Source organism: Camelina sativa, chromosome 18 (genome assembly GCF_030686135.1).
Source record: "Camelina sativa cultivar CO46 ecotype springtype chromosome 18, ASM3068613v1".
NCBI lineage: Eukaryota > Viridiplantae > Streptophyta > Magnoliopsida > Brassicales > Brassicaceae > Camelina > Camelina sativa.
Window position 1 is genome coordinate 19,482,783 of NC_141897.1, and position 26,804 is coordinate 19,509,586.

The 26,804-nt window shown below is 35.1% G+C and overlaps 5 protein-coding genes across 6 annotated transcripts; all 5 read left to right on the forward strand.

Moving 5' to 3' along the window:
• Nucleotides 1-1,536: 1,536 nt before the first annotated feature.
• LOC104762026 (subtilisin-like protease SBT4.13) lies at nt 1,537-5,069 on the forward strand. The gene is made up of 10 exons (XM_019240321.2): nt 1,537-1,936; nt 2,071-2,165; nt 2,270-2,361; nt 2,437-2,689; nt 2,774-3,260; nt 3,341-3,438; nt 3,526-3,741; nt 3,817-3,928; nt 4,010-4,217; nt 4,312-5,069. The coding sequence occupies exons 1-10, from the start codon at nt 1,844-1,846 to the stop codon at nt 4,860-4,862; spliced, it is 2,205 nt and encodes a 734-aa protein (XP_019095866.2). The 5' UTR covers nt 1,537-1,843; the 3' UTR covers nt 4,863-5,069.
• A 6,621-nt stretch (nt 5,070-11,690) lies between these two features.
• LOC104762028 (Subtilisin-like serine endopeptidase family protein) lies at nt 11,691-15,071 on the forward strand. The gene is made up of 10 exons (XM_010485237.2): nt 11,691-11,864; nt 11,986-12,080; nt 12,182-12,273; nt 12,468-12,720; nt 12,826-13,327; nt 13,418-13,515; nt 13,594-13,809; nt 13,920-14,031; nt 14,107-14,320; nt 14,411-15,071. The coding sequence occupies exons 1-10, from the start codon at nt 11,769-11,771 to the stop codon at nt 14,953-14,955; spliced, it is 2,223 nt and encodes a 740-aa protein (XP_010483539.1). The 5' UTR covers nt 11,691-11,768; the 3' UTR covers nt 14,956-15,071.
• Nucleotides 15,072-17,129: 2,058 nt separating this feature from the next.
• On the forward strand, nt 17,130-20,338 carry LOC104762027 (subtilisin-like protease SBT4.13). 2 transcript variants are annotated; one of them, XM_010485235.2, is made up of 10 exons: nt 17,130-17,301; nt 17,417-17,511; nt 17,612-17,703; nt 17,794-18,046; nt 18,129-18,618; nt 18,700-18,797; nt 18,866-19,093; nt 19,163-19,274; nt 19,366-19,573; nt 19,668-20,338. In XM_010485235.2, the coding sequence occupies exons 1-10, from the start codon at nt 17,209-17,211 to the stop codon at nt 20,222-20,224; spliced, it is 2,226 nt and encodes a 741-aa protein (XP_010483537.1). In that variant the 5' UTR covers nt 17,130-17,208; the 3' UTR covers nt 20,225-20,338. The 2 variants fall into 2 exon arrangements, with proteins under 2 accessions (XP_010483537.1, XP_010483538.1); XM_010485236.2 differs by having other exon boundaries at nt 17,155-17,301; nt 18,878-19,093.
• A 171-nt stretch (nt 20,339-20,509) lies between these two features.
• Nucleotides 20,510-21,670, forward strand: LOC104763572 (subtilisin-like protease SBT4.4). Its single transcript, XM_087497449.1, has 3 exons — nt 20,510-20,615; nt 20,702-20,915; nt 21,082-21,670. The coding sequence occupies exons 2-3, from the start codon at nt 20,723-20,725 to the stop codon at nt 21,549-21,551; spliced, it is 663 nt and encodes a 220-aa protein (XP_087353575.1). The 5' UTR covers nt 20,510-20,615; nt 20,702-20,722; the 3' UTR covers nt 21,552-21,670.
• Nucleotides 21,671-25,371: 3,701 nt separating this feature from the next.
• Nucleotides 25,372-26,788, forward strand: LOC104762029 (subtilisin-like protease SBT4.12). Its single transcript, XM_087499718.1, has 4 exons — nt 25,372-25,457; nt 25,539-25,791; nt 25,900-26,546; nt 26,647-26,788. Exons 2-3 carry the CDS (start codon nt 25,541-25,543, stop codon nt 26,399-26,401), a joined length of 753 nt encoding a protein of 250 aa, XP_087355844.1. The 5' UTR covers nt 25,372-25,457; nt 25,539-25,540; the 3' UTR covers nt 26,402-26,546; nt 26,647-26,788.
• The last annotated feature ends 16 nt before the right edge of the window (nt 26,789-26,804 follow it).

The window sequence follows — 26,804 nt, forward strand, 5'->3', positions numbered from 1 at the left end:
AATTAGGAATTTTTATCTCAAACAGCCCCCAAAATTGATTTTTCTGTCTTGTATAGCCTCCCTTAATCACGTTTCCATTAGACTGATGTATCAGTACTGTCCTAGTCAAATTTTTATTAGGATTAGACAACTTTTACAAAGTTTTGGAAACACAGTTATTAACCCCCGGAAAGCTAGAAAATTACCGTTATTTTCGCAGCGAGACTCTTTCATTGGACTTGAAGGGTCTTAAAACATAACACATGTCATAAATTGTCACATAATGGAGAGGGAAACTTTACGGCTATAGTTTCGTCAACTCTTTTCGACAAAAAAAAAAAAAGGAAGAGAAGTTTGGTGAACTCTTGTTAATTATACTTCGATATCATTAGTTTAAGTATTTGGAAAATATGAAATCTACAAACCTAAAATAATGCTTGTATAAATACATACACATATGTACGCATATACCTTAATGAAGAATTATGCATACATATGATATAATTCTTTGTTACTTTTTAATCATCTTTGTTAATTTTGAATTCAAAAAAAATTTCACATCTTTTTTTTTAGGCAAATTGATTTTGGTGAACTGACCGAACTTACGCCAGAAGTCCAGAACGAACAAACAATCAAAATGCCTAACATATGGTGCTGTTTGGAGAGTTTATTGATAGGAGATGAGCATTTTTAGAACATGTTAAGGGGGTAAAGAATTTTTGGGGGTAAATCTTCTGCCTAACTATGGTTACACATATCACATGGTTCATTAGTTCTTGAAAAATAAAATTACCCCATACAATTAACGAGTATCACACTTTTTTGCTATTGAGAATCTTGAAACATAATTACTTCCAATAATCAGATGGCTTTTCAAGTTTGGACAATAATCTCCAATACTGAATAAAATAATTTGTTTGCAACTTTGCATCATATTTCTATCCTTAAAAGAAAATATAATATCTATATATGAAAAAGTACTATTTTTAATAGATTTTACTGGTTTGATTTTAATTTTAGCAGTGATATTAGTCTAAAATATCAACTATTTCTATAATTTATTTTCTTGATAAGTGTATTTTTGATTTATTTCTATACTTCGAAATCTATAATAGTATAAATTTACAGCCTAAATGTGTATATATATATATATATACATCAGTAAATGTGTGTTAATATTATTTATTTTTATAGTAGCAACTAGCAAGTAAATACTAAATGTATATTATTCTGAATAATAAAATAACAATTCTAAAATATTAATATATCTAATCAATCTACTGTTATTCTTTTTAAAAAGGCAAAAACTAATTAATTACATTAAATGCATATACCTAGTAATAGCAATCGTTAGTCCGTAGAAAAGGCTATGTACATTGACTGGATTTAACGTTCATGTGGACACGATAATATGTAACGTCCATTCACCATATCATCTAATTGAACTGCCTTAATAAATTAACTTCTAGTGTAATTGTAATACGTATAATGAACCAGAAAAAAAAAATCAACTGTAATATTTTCTTTTTATAACTAACTAGGAAAATCGAAAACTAAAGAGAAACTAATCCCACACTTTATTATTTTTTTCACTAATTGAGTAAATAATAAATCCCTATATATGATTCCTCAAATTGTAAACAGTGTTACCATTTAATGGATACAGATGTCACTAAAATTATGGCTAAATTTGATCTTAGTTACAAATTATTTATATCAATTAAAGACAAAATCAGAGGACATGAATTAGTTTCTTTTAATTTGACACGGTGCATGTATGATTTCACCTATATAAAGATCATTTCATGTTCATCATAGCATAACTTAAAACTTGAGTAACTTTAATCGTTTTATTTTTAAAACAATGGCGAAAGTAGCAGCTTCATCTTGCCTTCTTTCATGTCTCCTTGTTTTGTTCTTGAGTTCAGTCTCAGCTGTCACAGATGAAGATAAACAGGTATTATTATCATCGGTGATTCATATCATTACTAATTTATTACATTATGATGATCTCTTGTTAATTTTCCCATAATGATCATCCAATCCGTTTTAAATGATGATGATGATGATGGTGCTTTATGATCCATGAAGGTTTATATTGTCTACATGGGATCACTTTCATCTGGAGCGGACTACACACCAACGTCCAATCACATGAGTATTCTTCAAGAGGTCACCGGAGAAAGGTGTGATTTGATTAATTCATTTTCTTAAATCATATGGCAAGTTAAGATTAATTGAGTTTAGATATTTTTACGGAGATTTTTAACAAGTGGTATATTATTTCTAGTTCGATCGAAGGACGTTTGGTGAGAAGTTACAAGAGAAGTTTTAACGGTTTCGCGGCCAGGCTCACAGGGTCAGAACGGGAGCGTGTAGCCAGTAAGTTGTTCTTCGATCGACACACACTTATATGTTGAAATGATTCTAAAGGTTACTCGTTTGTGTTGTTCTTAGATATGGATGGTGTTGTGTCTGTGTTCCCAAACAAGATGTTACAACTCCAAACAACATCGTCTTGGGACTTCATGGGGCTAAAGGAGGGAAAAAGAACAAAGAGGAACCCTACCGTGGAGAGTGATACCATTATCGGAGTTATCGACAGTGGAATCACGCCGGAATCTCAGAGCTTTTCCGACGAAGGCTTTGGTCCGCCTCCTAAGAAATGGAAAGGTGTTTGTTCCGGTGGTGAAAACTTCACATGCAACAAGTAACTACTCCAAAGTTAATTTCTCTCTTTAACATTAGTTTGGAATATGAAAGATTTTATGTTATTGATCTGTTTATATTTCAGCAAGTTGATAGGGGCAAGAGACTACACAAGCGAAGGTACTAGGGACACAGAAGGCCACGGTACACACACGGCCTCTACCGCGGCTGGAAACGCAGTAGTGGACACAAGCTTCTTTGGAATCGGCAACGGAACCGCAAGAGGTGGCGTTCCGGCCTCTAGAATCGCCGCTTACAAAGTCTGCACCGAGACAGGATGTAGCTCGGATGCTCTATTGTCTGCGTTTGATGACGCGATCGCTGATGGTGTAGACCTCATCACCATCTCTATAGGGGATAAATCTGCGCCCATGTTCGAACGTGACCCGATCGCTATTGGGGCTTTTCACGCAAGGGCCAAAGGGGTTCTCACTGTGAATTCTGGGGGTAACAGCGGTCCAGACCCGACCTCAGTGTCGAGTGTAGCGCCATGGATCTTGACCGTTGCAGCCAGTACCACGAATCGTGGGTTTGTCACCAAAGTGGTTCTCGGAAACGGCAAGACACTTGTCGTAAGTATCAAGTAACACTTTGCTATAGTATTCTTCTTTGTCCCTCTTTTTTTACCAATGATTGCTCTGTTCCGTAACAGGGGAAGTCAGTGAACTCTTTCGATATGAAAGGAAAGAAGTACCCTCTTGTGTACGGTAAATCTGCGGCTTCCTCTAACTGCGACGCAGCAGCAGCAGGGTACCTTTCTCCCTACGAAACATAATCTTAACTGTAATGAATTTATGATGACCTAGATTTTTTGTAATGAGATCGAATCATTTCTAGGCTTTGTCAGGAAGCGTGTCTAGACGAATCCCGTGTGAATGGGAAGATCTTAGTGTGCGGTGGTCCAGGTGGTTTGAAGATAGCTGAATCAGTTGGAGCTTCCGGACTCATTTTCAAAACCCCTAAACCAGACGTCGCCTTCATCCACCCTTTACCTGCATCTGGTTTACAAGCAGAAGACTTTGAGTCTCTCGTCACTTACCTTGAGTCCACAGAGTAAACGATCATCAACTCTATGTTTTATACATTTTCTCCATCTTTATACTGAAATATCTGTGTTTGTTTTCTCAGTTCTCCACAAGCAACTGTTCTAAAAACTGTAGCCATCTTCAATCGGACATCCCCTGTTAGTGCTTCCTTCTCTTCTCGTGGTCCCAACATTATCGCTGCTGATATTCTCAAGGTAAAAATATACAAAACATTAATGATGTCGGTTCTGTTTATTTTTCTGGTCTGATTGGAGACAATGGTGTATGACTTGCAGCCGGATATAACAGCGCCGGGAGTGGAGATCCTTGCTGCATTTTCACCTGATGGTCTTCTGTCTGAACATGACACCAGACATGTGAAGTACTCTGTTATGTCCGGAACTTCAATGTCTTGTCCTCACGTTGCTGGCGTGGCTGCGTATGTCAAAACGTTTAACCCTAAGTGGTCTCCTTCCATGATTCAATCTGCCATCATGACAACTGGTAAGGGAAAAATTTACATCCAATTTCAACTTCCTTGTCCCACAAGTAGCCTTTGTTGACTCTGTTTTTGTTCTTTTTTAACTATTCTTTGCAGCTTGGCCGGTGAATGCTACTGGAACTGGCATCGCATCGACTGAGTTTGCTTATGGAGCTGGACATGTCGACCCGATAGCGGCTGTAAATCCTGGACTCGTCTATGAATTGAACAAAGAAGACCTCATCGGGTTTCTCTGCGGCATGAATTACACTACGAGTGTCTTGAAAGTACTCTCCGGTGAAGCCGTCAATTGCTCAGAAGCAAAAGCTATCTTACCAAGAAACCTCAACTATCCTTCAATGTCGGCTAAGTTGGCGGGAAATGATACCACCTTCACTGTGACTTTCAACAGAACTTTGACTAACGTCGGCACACCTAATTCTAAGTACACATCAAAGGTAGTGGCGGGCCACGGATCTGAACTCAGCGTCAAGGTCACGCCTAGTGTTCTGTCTTTTAAGGCTGTGAATGAGAAGCAATCTTTTATGGTCACTGTTACAGGCAACGATGTCAACTCTGAACTGCCTTCGTCTGCTAATCTAATCTGGTCCGACGGTATCCATAACGTGAGAAGTCCAATCGTCATTTACATTTATGACGAGTATTGATGAGTTATCATCATCATCATAAAGAAATCTTATTGTTCTTGTTATGTTTCTTTTCTCTCTGTTTTTACTTTTAGTTCATCTTCTTGCACTATTATGTCTCGGCTTCCTATATGTATGTTGATGTCTTGGGATATGCATATTGGATAATCCAGATACTGTGTTTTTTCTTTTCTTGATTTCTTGTTCTAATCAAATTCCTCTTTCTAATCGTTGCTCAATAAAAGAGGAGAGCCACAGACGAATTCAAATATGCAATGTGGAAGTGCTTATAATTAATCTTTGTCATTATAATTACTAGGAATTTGTAATTCATCCTCAATTCTTTCCTTTCCCAATCAATTTGATCATTTTTACTTGCTTGCTATATATTGCTTTCTGTTGATTAAACAACCAAAGTTTTAAATTTCGAATCTATAACCTAGATGGCGGGACTTTTCTCCCTTTACCACTGGATAAAGGTGACTTGGTTAATGCTTTCCACCAGTGACTGGGATTTTATGTTGGTCTCTCCCAATCCATCCCAATCCACAGTGTTGGATGCTCTCATTCCAGGTTGCATCCCCCTCTATTTGTAGCGTGCATGTTGGTAGGGGGCCGAGGTTGCAATGTTTTTTTCTTTGCCTTGATGGGGAAAGGCTTCCGGCTGAATGCAAGAAAAAAATCAATTTAGAGAGGTAGAAAGACAAAAAATTCGTCTCTTGTGGCAATAATGATAAAAGAGAAACAAAACAATCTGAAAACCTTCGTAGATGAAATTTCAAATAAAGAGTTGAGAAAAGAGAATTATCAAAAAAAACAAAAAAAGATAAAAGAGCAATCAAACAGATGTCACAATGGGTGAAATAGGTGTCTTTGCAATTTTAGAAAGGCAATAGATTCAGTAAACGAAGCAAAAGACACAACATATCTTTCAATAAATTAATGACGTTAATAACTTTTACACTATCGGTCCCTGTAGAATAGGGGAATGATGAACCTCCCGAAAACAAGGGCAAGAATGTAGCATTTCAACGTCGCAAAGGAAAGATAGATCAGATCAAAGTTTTTTCAACGCAAGCGACGGTTCTTGAATTATAGGCAACTTGACACGACCTTATAGGCAACATATTGTAAATAAAGATCTTCTTGTGAGTTGTGATCTGAGCCTTTGCAGTACTCTACTTGGCCATACTAATGCATCACAACCCGAACATCTGATTAATTGTTTTCGTTTGTTTTTTTTTTGTTTTTACCTACATTAAATTAAACCATTTTGTTAATTATTTACTTTCATTATGTTAAAAGAAAATTGTCTATCCGGATTAAAAAGTCATATTTATAGCAAGTACTTTTAGAAGAGCTTTTCAACTTGACTTGTCATTTGTTCTTCTCTCGGTTTTTCGATCGAATTTGTTTTTGCTATGTCATATGTACGTCTACCTTTTTCTTCGCAATCTCTATTTCCATTCTCATTTGGAACACTTCTATATATTATCAAAATGTTTGGCATCCAAAAAATAAAAGAAATCAACTTGACTCTTTAAAATTTCTAATAAACTTGTCTTATAAATTAATGGTAACTACCCTGAATCATTTGTATCCAATGGACATCCTTAAGAAAGTGATGGGTTTTAGAAAGTTAATGTTGTTGACTCTTTGTGTACTTTAATTCATCGTTGTGTAAGAATGTTGATATATAAATTCGTATTTGAAATTTCATTTTCTACTACTTTAGTCTTTTTGTGTTATTTATATATATAGTAAACTCAACATAATTTTGTGTTAACCCAACTCCCAAACCAATATTTGAGACCATTCGACTGATTGAACTTTTAATATCTATGAATTTATCATTAACATGACACTACCGATGACAACTTTCTTACTATTAGATGACTTTCATAATCTGATAGGGAAGCATCCTATCACCCGAATCTATATACACATTTTTTGAGATATTTATAAAATAAATATTCAAATTGACATTTATTTACAGGCATGCCATTGACATTAAATAATTAATTTAATAAACAAATTAACTCTACTTATATTTGATTTTTTTTATAAAAACTAATTGTTTTAAAAGGTAACAAACATAATTATAAATGTATACAAATTTTATTTCCTTATTTTATAAAAAGGTGAGTGAAGAGGTATTGTTCTTTAAAAATTTGAAAAACAAATTTGATAAAAAGTGACTTTTAGCCTTATATATTATATTTTACTTTCACGGGTTTTGTATGATGAGTTTTTGCAGATTAAAAATATTTGAACATGGTGCATGATCCGCCTAGCATGGCGGGTTTAGACTAAGAACCAAGACTAAAACTATTAGTTTATTTCATATACTATAGATTTGTAGTCATAGTTTGGAAAATTAACTTATTAATTATTTAGTATATGAACTACAAAATATTACACATACTACAACACATTCTTAATATTTCAAAAAAAAAATTGTATATACATAAAAATATAAAATAACATATCATATAGACATATAGACATATACATCTGTTTAATTATAGAAAACAAAACTAAGTGTTTTAAAATTTTATATGAAAAATTATTCTAAACAAAATTATAAATTAATTAGATAAAATTAATTAATTGGGAATTTAAAAACTAAATAAATTAAAATTATTATTTAAAATATATTAATTTATAATTTAGTCCCGCGGTAGTTCATTTTACTCATGCTACAAAAAAGTTTGATATCTAAAGGATCGATAATCACTCCATTGCTGATTTATCTTCTTGAAAGAAAGTTTAGGTAACTGAAATGTGAAATCATTTGGGATAATCTGATAAAGCCGTCTCTGCAGGGAGTGGAGTTTATGCCACACGCAAGGATACAAGAATAAGGGGTTTTTCTATTCATCCTCAATAAGTCAATATGTTTGTTGGTTAAAATTTCCCTTTACAGAGGTATTATGCCTATTGTTCAATAACAAATATGATGAACGTATTAGATTGGTCAAAATAAAATAGTTAAATTGAATTGAACAATATAATTCTACAATATATACATTAATTAGTATGAGTATCTACGTGTGCAGTCATATAAACGTAACGCAATGAGAAAGTGTTAAATACAAAATTTTCTAATTATATTTCAGTTTCAATGTCATTTTGTTCACCCACAAAGACCGTTTTATGAAAGCGAAGAATCATCAAAATGAATAGAACGATGACATTGGCGCCTGTTAAGGATATACCTTCTCAACAAATTGAAGGACGTCATCTAAAAACAATCACCTGCAACAAGATAAGCTGTATTCCATGAGGACAAGATGATGAGAGAATTGTGCGACGGTAAAATGTACATTCAAACGATGGTAGCAAGGTGTAACGTCACAAACACACAAAAAGAAAAAAATAAAAATAAATAAAGGGGAATATCACTAAAAAGTAGAAACGCTCACAGCACCGGAATATTGATTGTGATTTGTGAATCAGTAATCTATGAAAAGAGAAATCGCGTATCAAAGTGAAGGGGAAACGAAACTCAATCCAGCCATCTACTCCGATCCCAATCTTCAACCTTCCCTCGACAAGTGGCATTTAGTATTTTCTCGATACAGTAAATAAACCAAGAGAGAAACAGCCTCTTATGTATTTCGATTAATAATGATCAACAACAAAGACAATTTCTAATAGCGAATTAAGAAAGGATACCAATATATAGCACCATATGGTCGGAGTCGTAAGCAAATTATGAAAACCAGACACACCCGACGCCAAAACTAATTAAAAAGAGATATGGGGACTGAAAATATATTTTTTTGTTAAGAAAATTATACATCAAATCATACGCCAAAATTTAGAATTCTATATATATAGAAACCAATGGATGCGAAAAGCTAAAAATTTACGCCCCTTTGTGCTGTAGATATTGATTTCACGTACTTTTGTTAGTCTACTTTAACTTGAAGAAATTAAATGTAAAAACTATTTTAAGTAAATTATCTAACCGACAACATAAAGATAAACATAGCACTTAAGAAAAATCAAATTTCCGTTAATCTATAATCTATATATGAGAACGAAATGGAGGAGGGAACAAAACCAATTTTTCAGAATGGACACTAACAAGTTTATAAACATACCTTGATATAGAGATTGATGCATGTTAATTTAAAAACACCCTAATAAAACAATTCTTTGATATTATTTTTTACTTCAAAAATATTCTTAAAACAATAAATTCTAAACTTGTTTTTGTATTCCATAGAAGTTTATACATAATAAACAAAGATGTGCAAAAAGCAATAGGTGCGATTTTAAAAAGATGGGGGTACGACAAATAGATGCAACAATTACAAGATGCGATTTTTAAAAGATGGGGGTACGATGAAAAGACACGATTATTTGGAGGAAAAAGACTTGTAACTGTTGAGATCATTAATAAGTTTCAACCGTTAGATAGAATAGTAGAACAAATCTCATTCGTTGGATTAAAGATGATACAAAAAAGTGGGTTTGATATTATATATAGATTTTTGTGTACAAATTTAATTTTGTTTTATTTTCATTATTTTATTGTAAATAACTAAGGGATAAATTATATTTTAGTGATGGAAACCTAATGGATGATATATATATATATATATATATATTAGTTAATTACCTTACTATATTTTTAAAATCTTATTTTAACTAAAATCTTATACTATAATAAAATTTTCTAGATAACAATTTTTATTTAACATCATATATTTATTATAATAAACTATAAAATAAAATAATTATTAAAAATTAATCTCCAATTAATTTCTGTAGCGCGCTAGTTTCACCTTCACCATCTGACTGGCGTTTAACCATGAGTTTAACCATGGTTCATAATTAACTTTTTTGCACGAAAAAATACATCCATATGTAAATAGTAAATATGTTAACAATTTTAGAAAACTTAACAATTTTTTTTTTAAATAGTAAGTAAATGTATCGAGATGTTTTGAATAAATCATTAAAAAGAAGTTATCAACCTCCACATTTTGTCTGCCCCATGATCTTTTTCTAAGTACACGATCTTTATCTTTTTGTACCCCTATATATATCAGTTTTTCAACACACAATCATCAGAAAACCTCTCACTCGATCAAAAATATGAATTTTCATCTCTGTTTCAACGTTTATACAGTGAGTACTTCGACATTTCTTCTCTATAGTTTCAGTTGTATCTGAGTTTCGGTTTTTAAAACTAATGTGTGTATCTTTGTAGGGGCGGAAGGAATATCTTGTGATAATAGAATCCAAATTCTATAACAGAAATAACTGAGGTATATATATTGGCTACATGCATGTATATATCAGTTATTACTTATTTCAATGTTCTCGGTTAATTAGTTCAAAGTCTCTGTTATTCACTTTTCTTTTTTCGAGATGTTTGGCATAAACCAAATTATGCGTTCTCAGACAGTCACAATCAAATTCACCAATGAAATTATTTTCTAAGGTAAGGCTTATGGCAAAAACAAAAGAAATTATTCTTAAGAATGGTTGGAAAAGTCTAAAATCACTTTTTGATTTGCTCTTCGTGTTCTTCAATGTGTGCAGCTGTGCATATATATATATATATATATATATATATATGATAAGTTGATAACTATGCTTCCACATCAATATGCAATTTCGATTAGAGCTTTGATGGTTTAGGCAGGATGTATATCTTAATATCTACTATCATCTATGTCATTTAAATTTAAATACACTACTGGCACTTGGCAGACTAATGAGTAAAGTAATTTGGGTCATTTAATTAGTTTTCTATTATTTTGTAGTAATTTTAATTCTTAATTTGTCTTCAAAAGTTTATGTATTACAGGCTGACTTCTTAATTTGATTGTTTTGGTTTGATTTATAAAATTGTATGCAGATGGAGATTATGAGTGAATTACTTGATGTAAGAAGCCAAATAAGCCACAAAGAACACCAAGTCAAAAGTTAGGAAAAAAATATAAGAAGAGAAACACAATGAGGTAAACCTTGAAGCTTTAAAGATTACATTATTATTTGTACCAAGGAACTAATTTAAAATTAGATCAATGTAATATTTTCTATTTAATCTAATTTAACTTTTCATATATTTGTCGTTAATCAATTTCTTTGTGAGTCTTTTTTTTTTTCTTTTGTGCAAATTTTCTTTGCAAGTCTTATGTTATTTATATATGTAAATTTTATTTATGTATATTGTCAGCAAAAATGTGTACGTGCATAGGGATGATATACTAGTATATATATAATGTTGTTACAATATACTAATGTAGAAAAACTATATTAAAAGTAGTATTAGGCTTTTATTCAAAGATTTGAGAGAAGCTTACAGTCACGAAATCTGAGGAAGAGTCAGACAAAAAAGTGGTATAGGAATCGACGTCGTAGTGAGGTCTTGCACGAAGAGTGTAGTATGTATGTATCACATGCGATTTCAAGAAAAAAATCCATCTGGGTAACGCTTACCATTGATATTGAATTACCTTAACATTACGATATCACGAAGATGATTTTCCCTGCACGTTACCACAATAAATTTTCAAATAAAGCTGTTTCCATCAATTTGCAATATATATATTTTAAACGATGGAGTATATAGTATTAAACTATTAATTAATCATAGGTCAATCCCTGGATTATGTGCTTCCACAATTAGTATAATAAATTAATACAACATAATTTATTTTCTATTCTGATATAGTATTATACTAGATTTTTTACTCTATTTATACACAATCATAGGAAATTTATTGACTAATTTTCTTTTTTTTGGGAAGGAGATTTATTGACTAATTTTTTTTCTGGTAAGGAGATTTATTGACTAATTAAACCCCGGCCAATATATATATATATATATATTCATGTCCCACAAAAACTTCATACAAAAAGAAAAATACAGTATTAGAGAGCCTTTAATTTAGTCTAGTTGAAATGGCGAAAAGAAAAGTATTCTTTTGCCTCTTCTCAAGTCTCCTCGTCTTGTTTCTGAGGTCAGTCTCCGCAGAGGATGATCATGAAGATAAACAGGTATATTATATTTGTTTATAAAAACAAATCATTACAATTTGATTATTATTATGATCCTCTAATTATTTCTCACTATGAGTCCAATATCATGTTCCATCGTACATGATAATAATCGATAAAGGTATATATCGTTTACTTGGGAGCACTTCCGTCTCGAGAGGATTACACACCAATGTCCGATCACATGAGTATTCTTCAAGAAGTCACCGGAGAGAGGTCTTATTAATTTATTTTTCCCGTCTGAATTATAGAGATAGAGATAGCTGTTTGGTAATCTGGATAGAGATAAATCCTCATGGTTTTTAATTATATTTCAGTTCGATCGAGAATCGCATGGTGAGAAGCTACAAAAGGAGTTTCAATGGGTTTGCAGCAAGACTCACTGAATCCGAACGAAACATATTAGCCGGTAAGTTTCATATATATATATATATATATATATCGAGTTTTCAGGCTGATTAATAATCTCTAAAAGAATACCGAAAAATATTTAACAGAAGAAAAAAAAGAAAAAAACTTTGTGACTGTCCACGTTTTTTTGTTCTTGCGAAAATAGTTATGTGCTTTTTCCATGTTGTAATGTTATGTAATATTAATTCTTAGGAATGGAGAGAGTTGTGTCGGTGTTCCCAAGCAGAAAACTGAAACTCCAAACAACGTCTTCTTGGAACTTCATGGGTCTCAAGGAAAGCAGGAAGACTAGGCGAAACCCTAGCATTGAGAGCGATACCATTATCGGAGTCATCGACACTGGAATCTATCCTGAATCTGATAGCTTTTCTGACCAAGGATTTGGTCCTCCTCCCAAGAAATGGAAAGGAACTTGTGCTGGCGGCAAAAACTTCACCTGCAACAAGTATTAAACACACACCTTAACCCTAACTTAGGAGTTGAGAATTTCGTGGAACAACTTAATTGCATCTTTAATCTCGTGTAACCGCAATTTCTCTGTTTTTTGCAGCAAGATCATTGGGGCAAGAGACTACATGTCCAAATCTAAAAAAAATACATCAGCAAGAGACTACTTTGGACACGGCACACACGCGGCGTCAACGGCTGCCGGAAACGCTGTCGCAAACACAAACTTCTACGGACTTGGAAACGGAACCGCGAGAGGTGGCGTTCCAGCCGCTCGAATCGCCGTTTACAGAGTCTGCGATGATAAAGGTTGCGACGGAGAAGCAATGTTGTCTGCGTTTGACGACGCAATCGCTGACGGTGTGGATGTTATAACAATCTCCATCGTCCTTGATAATATTCCAACGTTCAACCAAGATCCGATTGCGATCGGGGGCTTTCACGCTATGGCTAAAGGGATTCTCACTGTGAATGCAGCGGGTAACGACGGTCCAAAAATCAGCACAGTCACGAGCACTGCACCTTGGGTGTTTAGCGTTGCGGCTAGCGTAACTAACCGTGCGTTTTTGGCTAAAGTTGTTCTTGGAGACGGCAAGATACTTGTTGTGCGTTACCAAGAAACACTCTTTTCACTACAATATCATAGCATCTTTGTCTTTTTAAACTAGTTTGGCTCTTTTGTTTTTATGAAACAGGGGAGATCAGTGAATACTTATGATCTGAATGGAACCAAGTATCCTCTGGTTTACGGGAAATCTGCTGCTTTGAGTACATGTAGCCTAGATAAGGCTAGGTGACTTCCTGCCCAAGTTTTTTTTTTCTTTTCTTTACATTATGAATTTCTGATGAGACTATATTTTCTTCTTTGCAGGTTATGTGAACCAAAGTGTCTAGATCGAAAACTCGTTAAAGGGAAGATTGTGTTGTGTGATTCTAGGGAAGGTCCAATAGAAGCTCAAAAACTGGGAGCTGTTGGATCGATAGTTAAGAATTCTGAACCAGACCACGCCTTTATTCGCTCTTTTCCAGTCTCTTTTTTATCCAGTGATGACTACAAATCTCTCCTCTCTTACATTAACTCCACAAAGTAATGATATTTTCTCTGTATATGTATATGTATTATGCTGCATACTTCATATTATTCTCCATCTTTATTGGTGTTTGTGTGTTTATGTGTGTGTGTGTGTGTGTATGCAGACATCCAAAAGCGACTATTCTTAAAAGTGAGGAAATCTCTAATCAAACAGCTCCACTCGTTGTTTCATTCTCTTCTCGTGGTCCAAGCACCATCGTTTCAGATATTCTCAAGGTACTGATATTAGTACTCTTTATTAGTCTCTTTGCTTTCTAGCTCTGAGAGAAAAATACTGGATTGAAAATGCAGCCAGATATAACCGCACCAGGAGTGGAGATACTTGCTGCATATTCACCTGACAGTTCACCAACTGAAAGCGAGCTCGACACTAGACATGTGAAATTCTCTGTCATGTCTGGAACTTCAATGGCTTGTCCACACGTTGCAGGCGTGGCAGCCTACGTCAAGACGTTTCATCCTAAATGGTCTCCTTCCATGATCCAATCTGCCATCATGACAACAGGTAAAGAAAAACTTAGATTGAAGCTTCTACTAAGAAAAACAAACTTACTTGTCTTGCAAGATACCCATAGATGATCTCCTAATTTTGCAGCTTGGCCAATGAATGCTTCTGGTCCTGGCTTTGTGTCAACTGAGTTTGCTTATGGATCTGGCCATGTGAACCCAATAGCTGCTATTAATCCTGGACTCGTCTATGAATTGACCACAGCAGACTACATCGCTTTTCTCTGTGGTTTAAACTACACGATTGAGGACTTACGAATCATCTCTGGAGACAACATCACTTGCACGAAAGAACTTTCCAAGACATTATCAAGAAACCTGAACTACCCTACCATGTCAGCTAAAGTATCCGGAACACGACCCTTCAACGTAACTTTCCAGAGAACTGTCACTAACGTTGGTATGAAAAACTCTACATACAAAGCAAAGGTAGTCACAAGTCCTGGTTCTAAACTCCGCATCAAAGTTTTGCCGCCTGTTTTGTCTATGAAGTCGATGAATGAGAAGAAGTCTTTCATGGTGAAAATTTCAGGCGATAGAATCGGAACACAACAACCTGTGTCTGCAAATCTAATTTGGTTTGATGGCACTCATAATGTAAGAAGCCCCATAGTTGTTTATGCTATGAGCTAAATGAGGCGAGACTTAATTAATTGTCATCATATATCTTAACTTATATTTGCCCTTGTGATTACTAGTAAAGTAAATGTAATACAAGCCCAAGGGTCTAATAAACAATGTTCACAGCTCCTGTCACTGTCATGTTCAAAATAACAGTCACCAACGTTGGTACCGCCAAACTCTACATACAAATCAAAAGGCCCTATTGTTGGGACGCATAATGTGAAAAGGCCCTATTGTTGTTTATACTGGTGACTTCCCATCATTACCACCATAGTCATCATAAACCATTATTGTTTTTGATTTAATCATTCTATCTTTTGATTATGTTTTAATTTGTGTTGATGTCTTAGGACGTCGAATAAAATAATTCAACTGTCGTGTTTTTCGTCGGACATTTCCTTTTATAACCCTACAAGTTACGAGAGCTTATATGGACAACTAAGATAATCAATACATGTAAAATATTTGATTAGAATTAGAGATAGATGAAATAATTAGGAATTTTTCTCCAAACAGCCACCAAAACTTTTTTTTTTCTGTCTTGTATAGCCTTTAAGACGTTTTCATTAGCTAGGATTGGTGTTAAAAAAAAAAGAAAGGAGAAAACAGTTGTTCTGGTAGGGGACTCTTTCTTTGGATTTAAAGGGTCTTTTAAAAAAACATAACACATGTCATGAATTGCTTAAATGGTCTTTAAAACATAGCACATTTCATAAATTGAAAAAAAAAAACTGTCACATAATGAAGAGGGAATTAAACTTCACATTCAACTCTTCTCGACAAAAAAAAAAGAGTAGTCAACTCTTGCATAATTTTGCTTCGAATTCATGGAAAACTTTAAAGTGCCATTCCCTAATTAAACACGACTCGAAAATTGTTTTGGATTGTCAATGATACATTCTTGGTACGATGTAATTACTTGTTGTATGCGATAGTAGTTATTTTATTTGTTATTTATGGAAATGATACATTTCTTGGTACGATGGGTACGATGGTGCAATAATGAATCTCTCTTTTTCCCTCCAACCTTTTCTTTTTCTTTTCTCATAATTAATATTACCTTTTAAATCAAACCTTCTTAAACATTGGACCTGTTCAAAAATCAGAAAAACATTAAATCGCAAAACTGTATGTTTTGGTGAATCCAACCATTAATTTAGAATTTAGCTAATAGTTGTATCTCTTCGTCTTGATATGGACTCGGAATTCCAAAAATTACATTAAAAATAAATTTGAAAAACTTACACTCATGGGTCCTTGACGCATACAATATTAAAATTGACTGAAGTTTTTTGATACCCTTGATGATTTACTAAAATTGACTAAAGTTTTTCATTTTATAAACCCTACAAATTACAAGAGCTTATATGGACAACTAAGATCAGAGCCGGCCTGATTCTTTTTTGTCTTGTATAGCCTTTCTCACGTTTTCATTAGACTGATTGATAAGTATTGTACTAGTCAAGTATGTAAGCTAGGATTGGTGTTCAAAAAAAAAAAAAAAAAAATTGGGGAAAACAGTTACTAACTCCCGGAAAGCTAGAAAATTACCGTTATTTTGGCAGCGGGACTCTTTTCTTTGGACTTAAAGGGTCTTTAAAACATAACACTTGTCATGCATTGAAAAAAATTGTCACATTATGAAGAGGGAAACTTTACCGTATAGTTTAAACTCTTCTCGAAAAGAAAAAAAAAAAAAGGAAGAAGAGAAGTTTAGTCAACTCGAATTCATCAATTTCAGTATTTGGAAAATATGAAACGTACAAACTTATATACTAATGTTTATACATATATGTATGCATATATATATATCTCATATCTGAATGAAGAATTATGCATACATATGATATAAATCTTTGTTAATTTTCTGTATTCTTTGTTAGTTTCGAATTCGAGAAGTAGCTCGTCTTTTTAAGGCGAATTGATTTTAGTGGACTGAAAAAACTTACCTCAGAAGGAATAAACAATCAAAATGCCTAACATAAGGTGCTGTTTGCTAAGTTAACTTGATAGCAGATGAGCATTTAAATTTTAGAACATGTCGAGGGGTAAAGAATTTTGGGGGGGGTAAAACTTCTGCCGTTGCCTAACCTTACACATCACATGGTTCATTATATCAACTAAAGACAAAATCAGAGGACATTTTTAATTTGACACGGTGCATGGTATGATTTCACCTATATAAAGATCTTTTCATGTTCATCGTAAGTCATAACATAACTTAAAACTAGAGTAATTTTAATCGTTTTATTTTTTTTAAAAATGGCGAAAGTAGCAGCTTCATCTTGCCTTCTCTCATGTCTCCTTGTCCTGTTCTTGAGTTCAGTCTCAGCAGTCACGGATGTAGATAAACAGGTATTATTATCCTCGATGATTCACAACATTATTAATTTATTCATTTTGTTGATCTCTTGCTAATTTCTCCATATACGATCATCCGTTATAAATTATGATGATGATGGTGATATAGGTGTATATCGTCTACATGGGTTCACTCCCTTCTCGAGCGGACTACTCACCAATTGCGCATCACATGAGTATTCTTCAAGAGGTCACCGGAGAAAGGTGTGGATTTGATTGATTTATTTCTTTTAAGTATGGTTAATTATAAGTTTAAGTACTTTAACGGAGATTTTTAATACGTGGTATATTATTTAAATTCTAGTTCGATCCAAGGACGTTTGGTGAGAAGCTACCAGAGAAGTTTCAACGGTTTCGCGGCCAGGCTCACTGAGTCAGAGCGGGAGCGAGTAGCCGGTGAGTTGTTCTTCGATCGAGCACACATATACAGTATGTTGAAATGATTCTAAAGGTTAAAGAAACTTAACCCGTTTGTGTTGTTCTTAGATATGGAGGGAGTTGTCTCTGTGTTCCCAAACAAAAAGTTACAACTCCATACGACGACGTCTTGGGACTTCATGGGGTTAAAGGAAGGGACAAGGACAAAGAGGAACCCTACAGTGGAAAGTGACACCATTATCGGAGTTCTCGACAGTGGGATTACCCCGGAATCTCAGAGCTTTTCGGACGAAGGCTTTGGTCCTCCTCCTGAGAAATGGAAAGGTGTTTGTTCCGGTGGCAAGAACTTCACATGCAACAAGTAATTACTGATATTTCTCTCTTTAACATTAGTTTGGAAAATGAAAGTTTTAATCTTATTTATCTGTTTATAAATATTTCAGCAAGTTGATTGGGGCAAGAGACTATACAAGCGAAGGCGCTAGGGACACGGATGGCCATGGTACACACACATCGTCCACGGCGGCTGGAAAAGCAGTTGTGGACACAAGCTTCTTTGGAATCGGCAACGGTACCGTTAGAGGTGGCGTTCCAGCCTCAAGAATCGCCGCATACAAAGTCTGCAACGAGTTAGGGTGTTACCCGGATGCTCTATTGGATGCGTTTGGTGACGCGATTGCTGACGGTGTAGACCTCATCAGCATCTCTATTGGGGGGGATGAAACTGCGTCCATGTTTGAATTTGACTCAATTGCGATTGGGGCTTTTCACGCTATGGCCAAAGGGATTCTCACTGTGAATTCTGGGGGTAACAGCGGTCCAAACCCGACCTCAGTGTCGAGTGTAGCGCCATGGATCTTGACCGTTGCAGCCAGTACCACGAATCGTGGGTTTGTCACCAAAGTGGTTCTCGGAAACGGCAAGACACTTGTCGTAAGTATCAAGTAACACTTTTCTATAGTATTCTTCTTTGTCCCTCCTTTTTTTACCAATGATTGCTCTGTTCCGTAACAGGGGAAGTCAGTGAACTCTTTCGATATGAAAGGAAAGAAGTACCCTCTTGTGTACGGAAAATCTGCGGCTTCCGCTACCTGCGACGCAGCAGCCGCAGAGTACTTTCCTCCCTACGAAGCATAATCTTAACTGTATTCTTAATCAAATTTCTAATGTAATGAGATAGATCCATTTTCAGGCTTTGTAAGGAAGCCTGTCTAGACAAATCCCGTGTGAATGGGAAGATCTTAGTGTGTGGTGGTCGAGATGGTTTGAAGATAGCTGAATCAGTTGGAGCCTCTGGAATCATTTTTAGAAACCCTAGACCAGACGTCGCCCACGTCCACCCTTTGCCTGCATCTGGTTTACTAACAGAAGACTTTGAGTCTCTCGTCACTTACCTTGAGTCCACAAAGTAAACGATTCATCTTCTCTATACATATTCTCCATCTTTATACTGAAATTTATGCGTTTGTTTTCTCAGTTCTCCACAAGCAACTATTCTAAAAACTGAAACCATCTTCAATCGAACATCCCCTGTTATTGCTTCCTTCTCTTCTCGCGGTCCCAACACCATTGCTGTTGATATTCTCAAGGTAAAAATAAACAAACAATTAATGATCTCAGTTCTCTGTAACTTCTGTTTTTTTTTCTCTGGTCTGAGAGAAAATGGTGGATGACTTGCAGCCGGATATAACAGCGCCGGGAGTGGAGATCCTCGCTGCATATTCGCCTGATGGTGCACCGTCTAAAAATGACATCAGACATGTGAAGTACTCTGTTCTCTCCGGAACTTCAATGTCTTGTCCACACGTTGCAGGCGTGGCTGCGTATGTCAAAACGTTTAACCCTAAGTGGTCTCCTTCCATGATTCAATCTGCTATCATGACAACTGGTAAGAGAAAATTGTACTTCCACTTTATACTTTCTTGTCCCACAAGTAACCTTTGTTGAAACTGTTTTGCTTCTCTTTTAACTAATCTTTGCAGCTTGGCCGGTAAATGCTACTGGAACTGGCATCGCATCGACTGAGTTTGCTTATGGAGCTGGACATGTCGACCCGATAGCTGCTGTAAATCCTGGACTCGTCTATGAATTGGACAAAGCAGACCACATCGCGTTTCTCTGCGGTATGAACTATACTTCGGAAGACCTGAAAGTCATCTGCGGCGAAACCGTCACTTGCTTAGAAGAAAAGGAAATCTTACCAAGAAACCTCAACTATCCTTCAATGTCGGCCAAGTTGTCGGGATCTGATAGCAACTTCACTGTTACTTTCAACAGAACTTTGACTAACGTCGGTACACCAAGTTCTACCTACACATCAAAGGTAGTAGCGGGTCACGGATCTGAACTCAGCGTCAAGGTCACGCCTAGTGTTCTGTCTTTTAAAACAGTGAATGAGAAGCAATCTTTTGAGGTCACTGTTACAGGCAACGATGTCGACTCTGAAGTGCCTTCATCTGCAAATCTAATCTGGTCTGACGGTATTCATAACGTGAGAAGTCCCATCGTTGTTTACAGTTACACTAATGACGAGTACTGATGAGTCATCATCATCACAAATAAATAAATTGTTGTTGTAGTGTTTTGTATGTTGATGTCTTGGGATATGCATATTAAATAAAGGGAAAATAAATCTTTATTGTTGTTGTTCTAATCAAATTCTTCCTTCGGTCCTTTGCCACTCTCTGCTCTATTTGACTCTCTTTTCTCTTACATTAACTCCACAAAGTTACTGGATCATCTCTCTGTTTCCTACTCTTTGCATATGCTCGAGATTCTTTATTCTTGATATCCCGCTATCTTTATGTTTGTTTCTCAGGTTACCGCAAGCGACTGTTCTAAAAACTGAAGTAACCTTTAATCAGACAGCTCCTAAAGTTGCTTCTTTCTTTTCACGTGGTCCAAACACTATCGTTGTTGATCTTCTCAAGGTACAATATTATATAGGAAATACTTAAATGATCTTGCTTCTCTTTTTGCCTAGTCTGATAGACAATTAATGGTAAACAAATTTCAGCCAGATGTAACAGAACCAGGAATGGAGATCCTCGCTGCTTATTCCCTTGATGCTTCACCGTCTCAAAGCCAGACTGACACCAGGCGTATGAGATACTCGGTTATGTTTGGAACTTCGATGTCTTGTCCCCACGTTGCAGGTGTGGCTGCGTACGTCAAGACGTTTAATCCTAAATGGTTTCCTTCCATGATCCACTCTGCTATAATGACAACCGGTAGGCCAATTTTTATCCAGCTTATACCGTGTAAACTTACTTTCGTGTCCCGCAAGAGACCTAAAACAATATACTTTACGCCCCATGGAACCCATCAAATGCTTTCTTCTCCTGCAAGAAACCATTGACTTATATTAGTCTCTGTTTTTGTTTCCGTGATTCACAGCTTGGCCAATGAATGCTACTGGAACTGACTTTGTATCAGCAGAGTTTGCTTATGGAGCTGGCCATGTCGACCCAATAGCTGCTACTAATCCTGGACTCGTCTATGGAATGGACAAAACAGACCACATTGCTTTTCTCTGCGGCTTGAACTACACTGCAAATACCCTTAAACTCATACCCGGTGACAAAGTTACTTGCACTAAAGAAAACAAAATCTTACCAAGAAATCTCAACTACCCTACAATGTCAGCTAAAGTATCCGGAACACAACCATTCAACGTAACTTTCCAGAGAACTGTCACTAATGTTGGTACACAAAACTCTACATACAAAGCAAAGGTAGTCACAAGTCCTGGTTCTAAACTCTCCATCAAGGGTTTTCCGTCTGTGTTGTCTATGACGTCAATGAATGAGAATGCAGTCTTTCAGGCGATAGTATCGGAACAGAACTACCTATGTCTGCAAATCTAATATGGGTTTGATGGCACTCATTATGTAAGAAGCCCCATATAGTTGTTTATGCTATGAGCTAAACGAGGCCAGATTTAATTAATTGTCACCATATATCTTAATTAACCGATTTTTGCCTTTGTGATTACTAGTAAACGTACTAAATGTAATATAAGCCCAAGGGTCTGATCAACATGGAGACCAGAAATTTTGGAAAACCAAATGCAAACGTATGAGAATCTATCTCCTATCTGAAATGGACAACAGTTCTCACGCATTCCATGCTTACATTATAGGGATAAGTTGCAAAATAGCCAGTTATATTGTGATGTTTTTGAAATATATGCAACTCCAATAATTTTGAAAATATATACTACTATGCAGCATGAGATATAGTTTGGAGTTTTAATTTATTCCCCCGAATGGAGTCTCTCTTCCCAACGTGTAAAGTTTGAATACTACGTTTACTTTTTTCTTTCCAAAAAGTTTGTAATTGTAAACTACGTGGTTTCACGTGTTCTTTCACAATGTTTAGTTTCTTTTCTTTTTTTTTTTACGATTTTTGTTTCTTTTTGACATTTTCGTTCTGTCATATAGGCTTTAATCTGGGCAAATCTAGCTAAGTCGTTCACTAAAATTTAATATACATGTAAGAATTTTTTTTTTAAGACAAAACATTTTTATTATATTTTTATTTAAAGGTTTGAAATTATTTTTTCGTATATGTTTCAGATTTTTTTTTTGTTTCGTTAAGGTCCTAAAAGTGAAAAATTAGTGCCTTGAAGATAAAGAAGAAACAAAAAAAAACAGTAGACTTCAGCAAGTTGGCAAATTATGTGGACCTCATCTTCTCGTCTCTGATCAAAAGTTCTTTTCCTAAAAAATCAATTACAGATATAAAGTTATATATTATTTAACCAATATTATAGTATATTTAGTTTGGCATATTACTTTTTTATCAATTAAAAAAATAAAGGGGAACTATTTCAGATATAAAGTCATTTATTATTTAACTAACCAATATTATTATGTATTTATTTTGGCATATTACTTTTTGATCAATTGTAAAAACTAAAGGCTAACTATTTCAGATCTAGAAAAGGGATCCGATTTAAAGAAGCTTAACTTCGTCTTCTTCTGTTCTCTTTTTCACTTTAGCTCTACGTGACCAAGAAAGGTCAGCAACTTATACTCTGACAACCTTTATGTTAAATGACCGGAGATCCGGTGGCGAACGTTCAAGTACTCTTCCAAGAATCTCACTGTTTGTGCCACTATCCGGTTGGCAAAAGCTACCTCCTTGTGGATTTTTTGGTTGACAACTAATTGAGAATCAACATTGGCAGCAAACAAAAAAAACTTGGTGAAAAAATAGTAATTACGTTATGTAATTTTGGTAAGCGTCAGAGAAACAGATTATTAAACGTATGCGGACCATCTGTAACATCCATTAAACCTATCATCTAATCTTTCTGTTTCTGTGTCTGAAAATGTATTTCCATAGGTCTGTCTCTAGGGGGTGGCAAGGTAGGCAAAAAACTAGGGTCCAATTTTTTTTTTGACTAAAACTCTTAAAGAAAAAGGGTCCAAAAAAACCAAAACTACTCTTTTTTGTGTATAAAAGACCTGCAAATTTATTTTGCCTAGGGTCAAAAAATGGTTTGAGACGGGACTGTCCATACCAGCTAATTAAACTGTCTTCTTCTTATTCTTATTCTGATAACAAAAATTTGGACAGTGTTCTCTCGCACGTAAATGTTTAGTATATTCAAATGAACGAGAGAAACAATTCAATTGCACGACCAAAAATAGTAGCAATTCAGTTCTAAAATTTGTATTTCACTTCCGTCTAGTTTTTGAAGTAAGAAAATCGAAAACTAATCCCACTCACTAATATATAGAGTTCATATGAGATTATGAGCTGGGATAAATAAATCCCTAGATAGAGATAAGATTCTAATATATCCCTAAATAAATCCATTGTTTTTAACAATTAAGGATACAAAATCAGAGGAAATAAAATTGATTTTTTAAAAAAGAATTGACACGCTCCATGTATGTTCTCTCTATCTTTGCATGTTCATCATCATGGTTATAAAATATGGGTACAGTAATTTTAATCCATTTAATTAAAATAAACGGCGAGTCTAACAGGTTCCTCTAGCAAATGTGTTATATTAATTATTTTTAACAAATGCGCTACAAATTTCTTAGCATATTTATAACAAATTCTCTTTGCAATATACTATTGTTGATTGCTTATGGCATCGACGTTGTTTCATGCATGGACCAACTAGAATATTAAATATATAAAAGGAATAAGCATCTAATCAACTTTAAAGTACTCCCTATAATAATCAAATACTCCATAAAATAGGCCAATGATTCACCACTCACTAACTTAAAAAAATTGTTTAAATCGGATTCCCACGTTTCCCAAATCCTTGTGACCGGGTGTACCTATTTAAAACGATTTTAAGTTATAATTCATTTATTGTGTTATGGTAAATTAAATTAAAATTATCACTAAAATTATGGTAATTGCATTAAACAATTAAAGACACAAAATTAGAGAAAATAAATTAAAATTTACTAAGTTGTCACGTATAATTTTAAAAACATTTATAAATACATACAAATATGCCTTATTTTAAATATATATATATATCTAACACTAAATATGGGGTTCAAATATTTTCTTCCAAATCAATAGGGTAAAGTTAATCGAAAGTTCCAAAACAATACACGCAAAATCGTATGTCGTAGTTTCAAGACTTTCAAGTGTTACCGATTGTTCATAGTTGGTATGAGTATGACGCGCGCATGTAAAACTCGTTAATGAGAAATCCGAATGTTGATGGGAGAACTTCAATTTCATGTCGTGGAATTATTCATCATAATTACTTAATTACATATGTTACCTATATAGTTATATCTGATGAATTAATTATCATATGTAATTGAATTATATTAAAATATAGATGATGATTAGACACAAATATATATATATATGATATAGTTTTTAAAATATATACTTTTAAGTTTTGGGCTGCAAATCGTTTGAGACAACTCTGGACACGGTGCATGCACGATCTCCTATATAAAGAGACCTTTGCATGTAGATCTTCATAGAAAACAAAAAGAAGTTAGAGTAGTTTTACTACGTACATTGTATTATTTAAATGGCTAATCTAGCAGCTTCCTCTTGCCTCCTCTCATGTCTCCTTGTTTTGTTCTTAAGTTCAGTCTCAGCAGTCGCTGATGAAGATAAACAGGTATTTATAAACGATTATGTATATTCTTATTAGTTTATTACGATAATCTCTTGTTTCTCCATATATACAAATGACCATCCGTCAGCACAGGTACTCGATACTACGTATCTGATTTAGCTGCGTAGACATCTGTTCCATTTTAATAAATAACCTTGATCCACTTTAGCGGCTGAACATAAACCCTAATCCTAAACGAAGAAATTAACTTGATTGCTCCATCGTACGTTTTCGACATTGACATTGTACATATGTAATATTATATTAGGATTAGGATTTATATAACCGTTAAACAAAAAACTTATAATTTTGCCGTTGTACGTACAAGAATACATGAAGATAATGATGATGAGTTGTTGATGATATATGTTCCATGAAGGTGTATATAGTCTACATGGGTTCACTTTCCTCTCGAGCGGACTATATGCCAACGTCCGATCACATGAATATTCTTCAAGAGATCATCGGAGAAAGGTGTGAATTTAATTAGTATGCTCAAACAATAATTAGTTATAATTAACTTTTTTAACTATTTGACGTTTTAATAAGTGATATATTTTCTGGTTCGATGGAAGGACTTTGGTGAGAAGTTACAAGAGGAGTTTCAACGGTTTCGCAGCCAGGCTCACTGAGTCAGAACGTATAAGAGTTGCCGGTGAGTGTTCTTTGACACAGTTATGTTGAAATAATTTTTAAGGTTAAACAATCAAACAAAGCCCGTTTGTGTTTTCCTTAGAAATGGAGGGAGTTGTGTCAGTGTTCCCAAACAAGATGTTACAACTCCAAACGACCACGTCTTGGGACTTCATGGGCTTAAAGGAAGGAAAAAGAACAAAGAGGAACCCTACCGTGGAAAGTGATACCATTATTGGAGTTATCGACAGTGGGATCACGCCGGAATCTCAGAGTTTTTCCGGCAGAGGCTTTGGTCCTCCTCCAAAGAAATGGAAAGGTGTTTGTTCCGGCGGCAAAAACTTCACCTGCAACAAGTATTTCTTAAACTATTTCTTCTCTTAAAAGATTAAACTTTTGACGTAAAATCTATTAGTTACAAACTAAAGAGTTCATATTGTTGATCTGTTTATATAATATTTCAGTAAGTTGATTGGGGCAAGAGACTACACAACCGAAGGTCCTAGGGACATTTCAGGCCATGGTACACACACGGCTTCCACAGCGGCTGGAAATGCAGTCGTGGACACGAGTTTCTTTGGAATCGGCAATGGAACAGTAAGAGGTGGCGTTCCGGCCTCTAGAATCGCCGCTTACAAAGTCTGCACCGATACAGGGTGTAGCTCGGAAGCTCTTCTGGCTGCGTTCGATGACGCGATTGCTGACGGTGTGGACCTCATCACCATCTCTATTGGGTTTAAATTCGCGTCCATGTTCGAAGATGACCCGATCGCGATCGGAGCTTTTCACGCTATGGATAAAGGTATTCTCACTGTAAGTTCTGCGGGTAATAGCGGTCCAAATCCCAACACAGTCTCGCATGTTGCGCCATGGATCTTGACCGTTGCAGCCAGCACCACCAACCGTGGGTTTATCACCAAAGTTGGTCTTGGAAACGGCAAAACACTTGTCGTAAGTAACAAGTAACACCTTTTTTTTTTTACCAAGCTCCTCTGTTCCTTTTTCGTAACAGGGGAAGTCAGTGAATGCTTTCGATATGAAAAGAAAGAAGTACCCTCTAGTGTACGGTAAATCTGCAGCTTCCTCTGGTTGTTCCGCAAAAAACCGCAGGGTTAATTTCTCTCTACGAAGCAGTATCTTAATTGTGACGATGACAGTGTCAACTGTCTTTTTTAATCAATGTAATGAGCTCAATTGCTTTTTTTTTCCAGGCTTTGTGCGCCATCGTGTCTAAACCAAAGTCGTGTGAAGGGAAAGATCTTAGTGTGTGATGGTCCGAGTGGTTTCAAGATAGCTAAATCAGTTGGAGCTATTGCAATCATTTCTAAAACCCCTAGACCAGACGTTGCATTCACTCACCATTTACCTG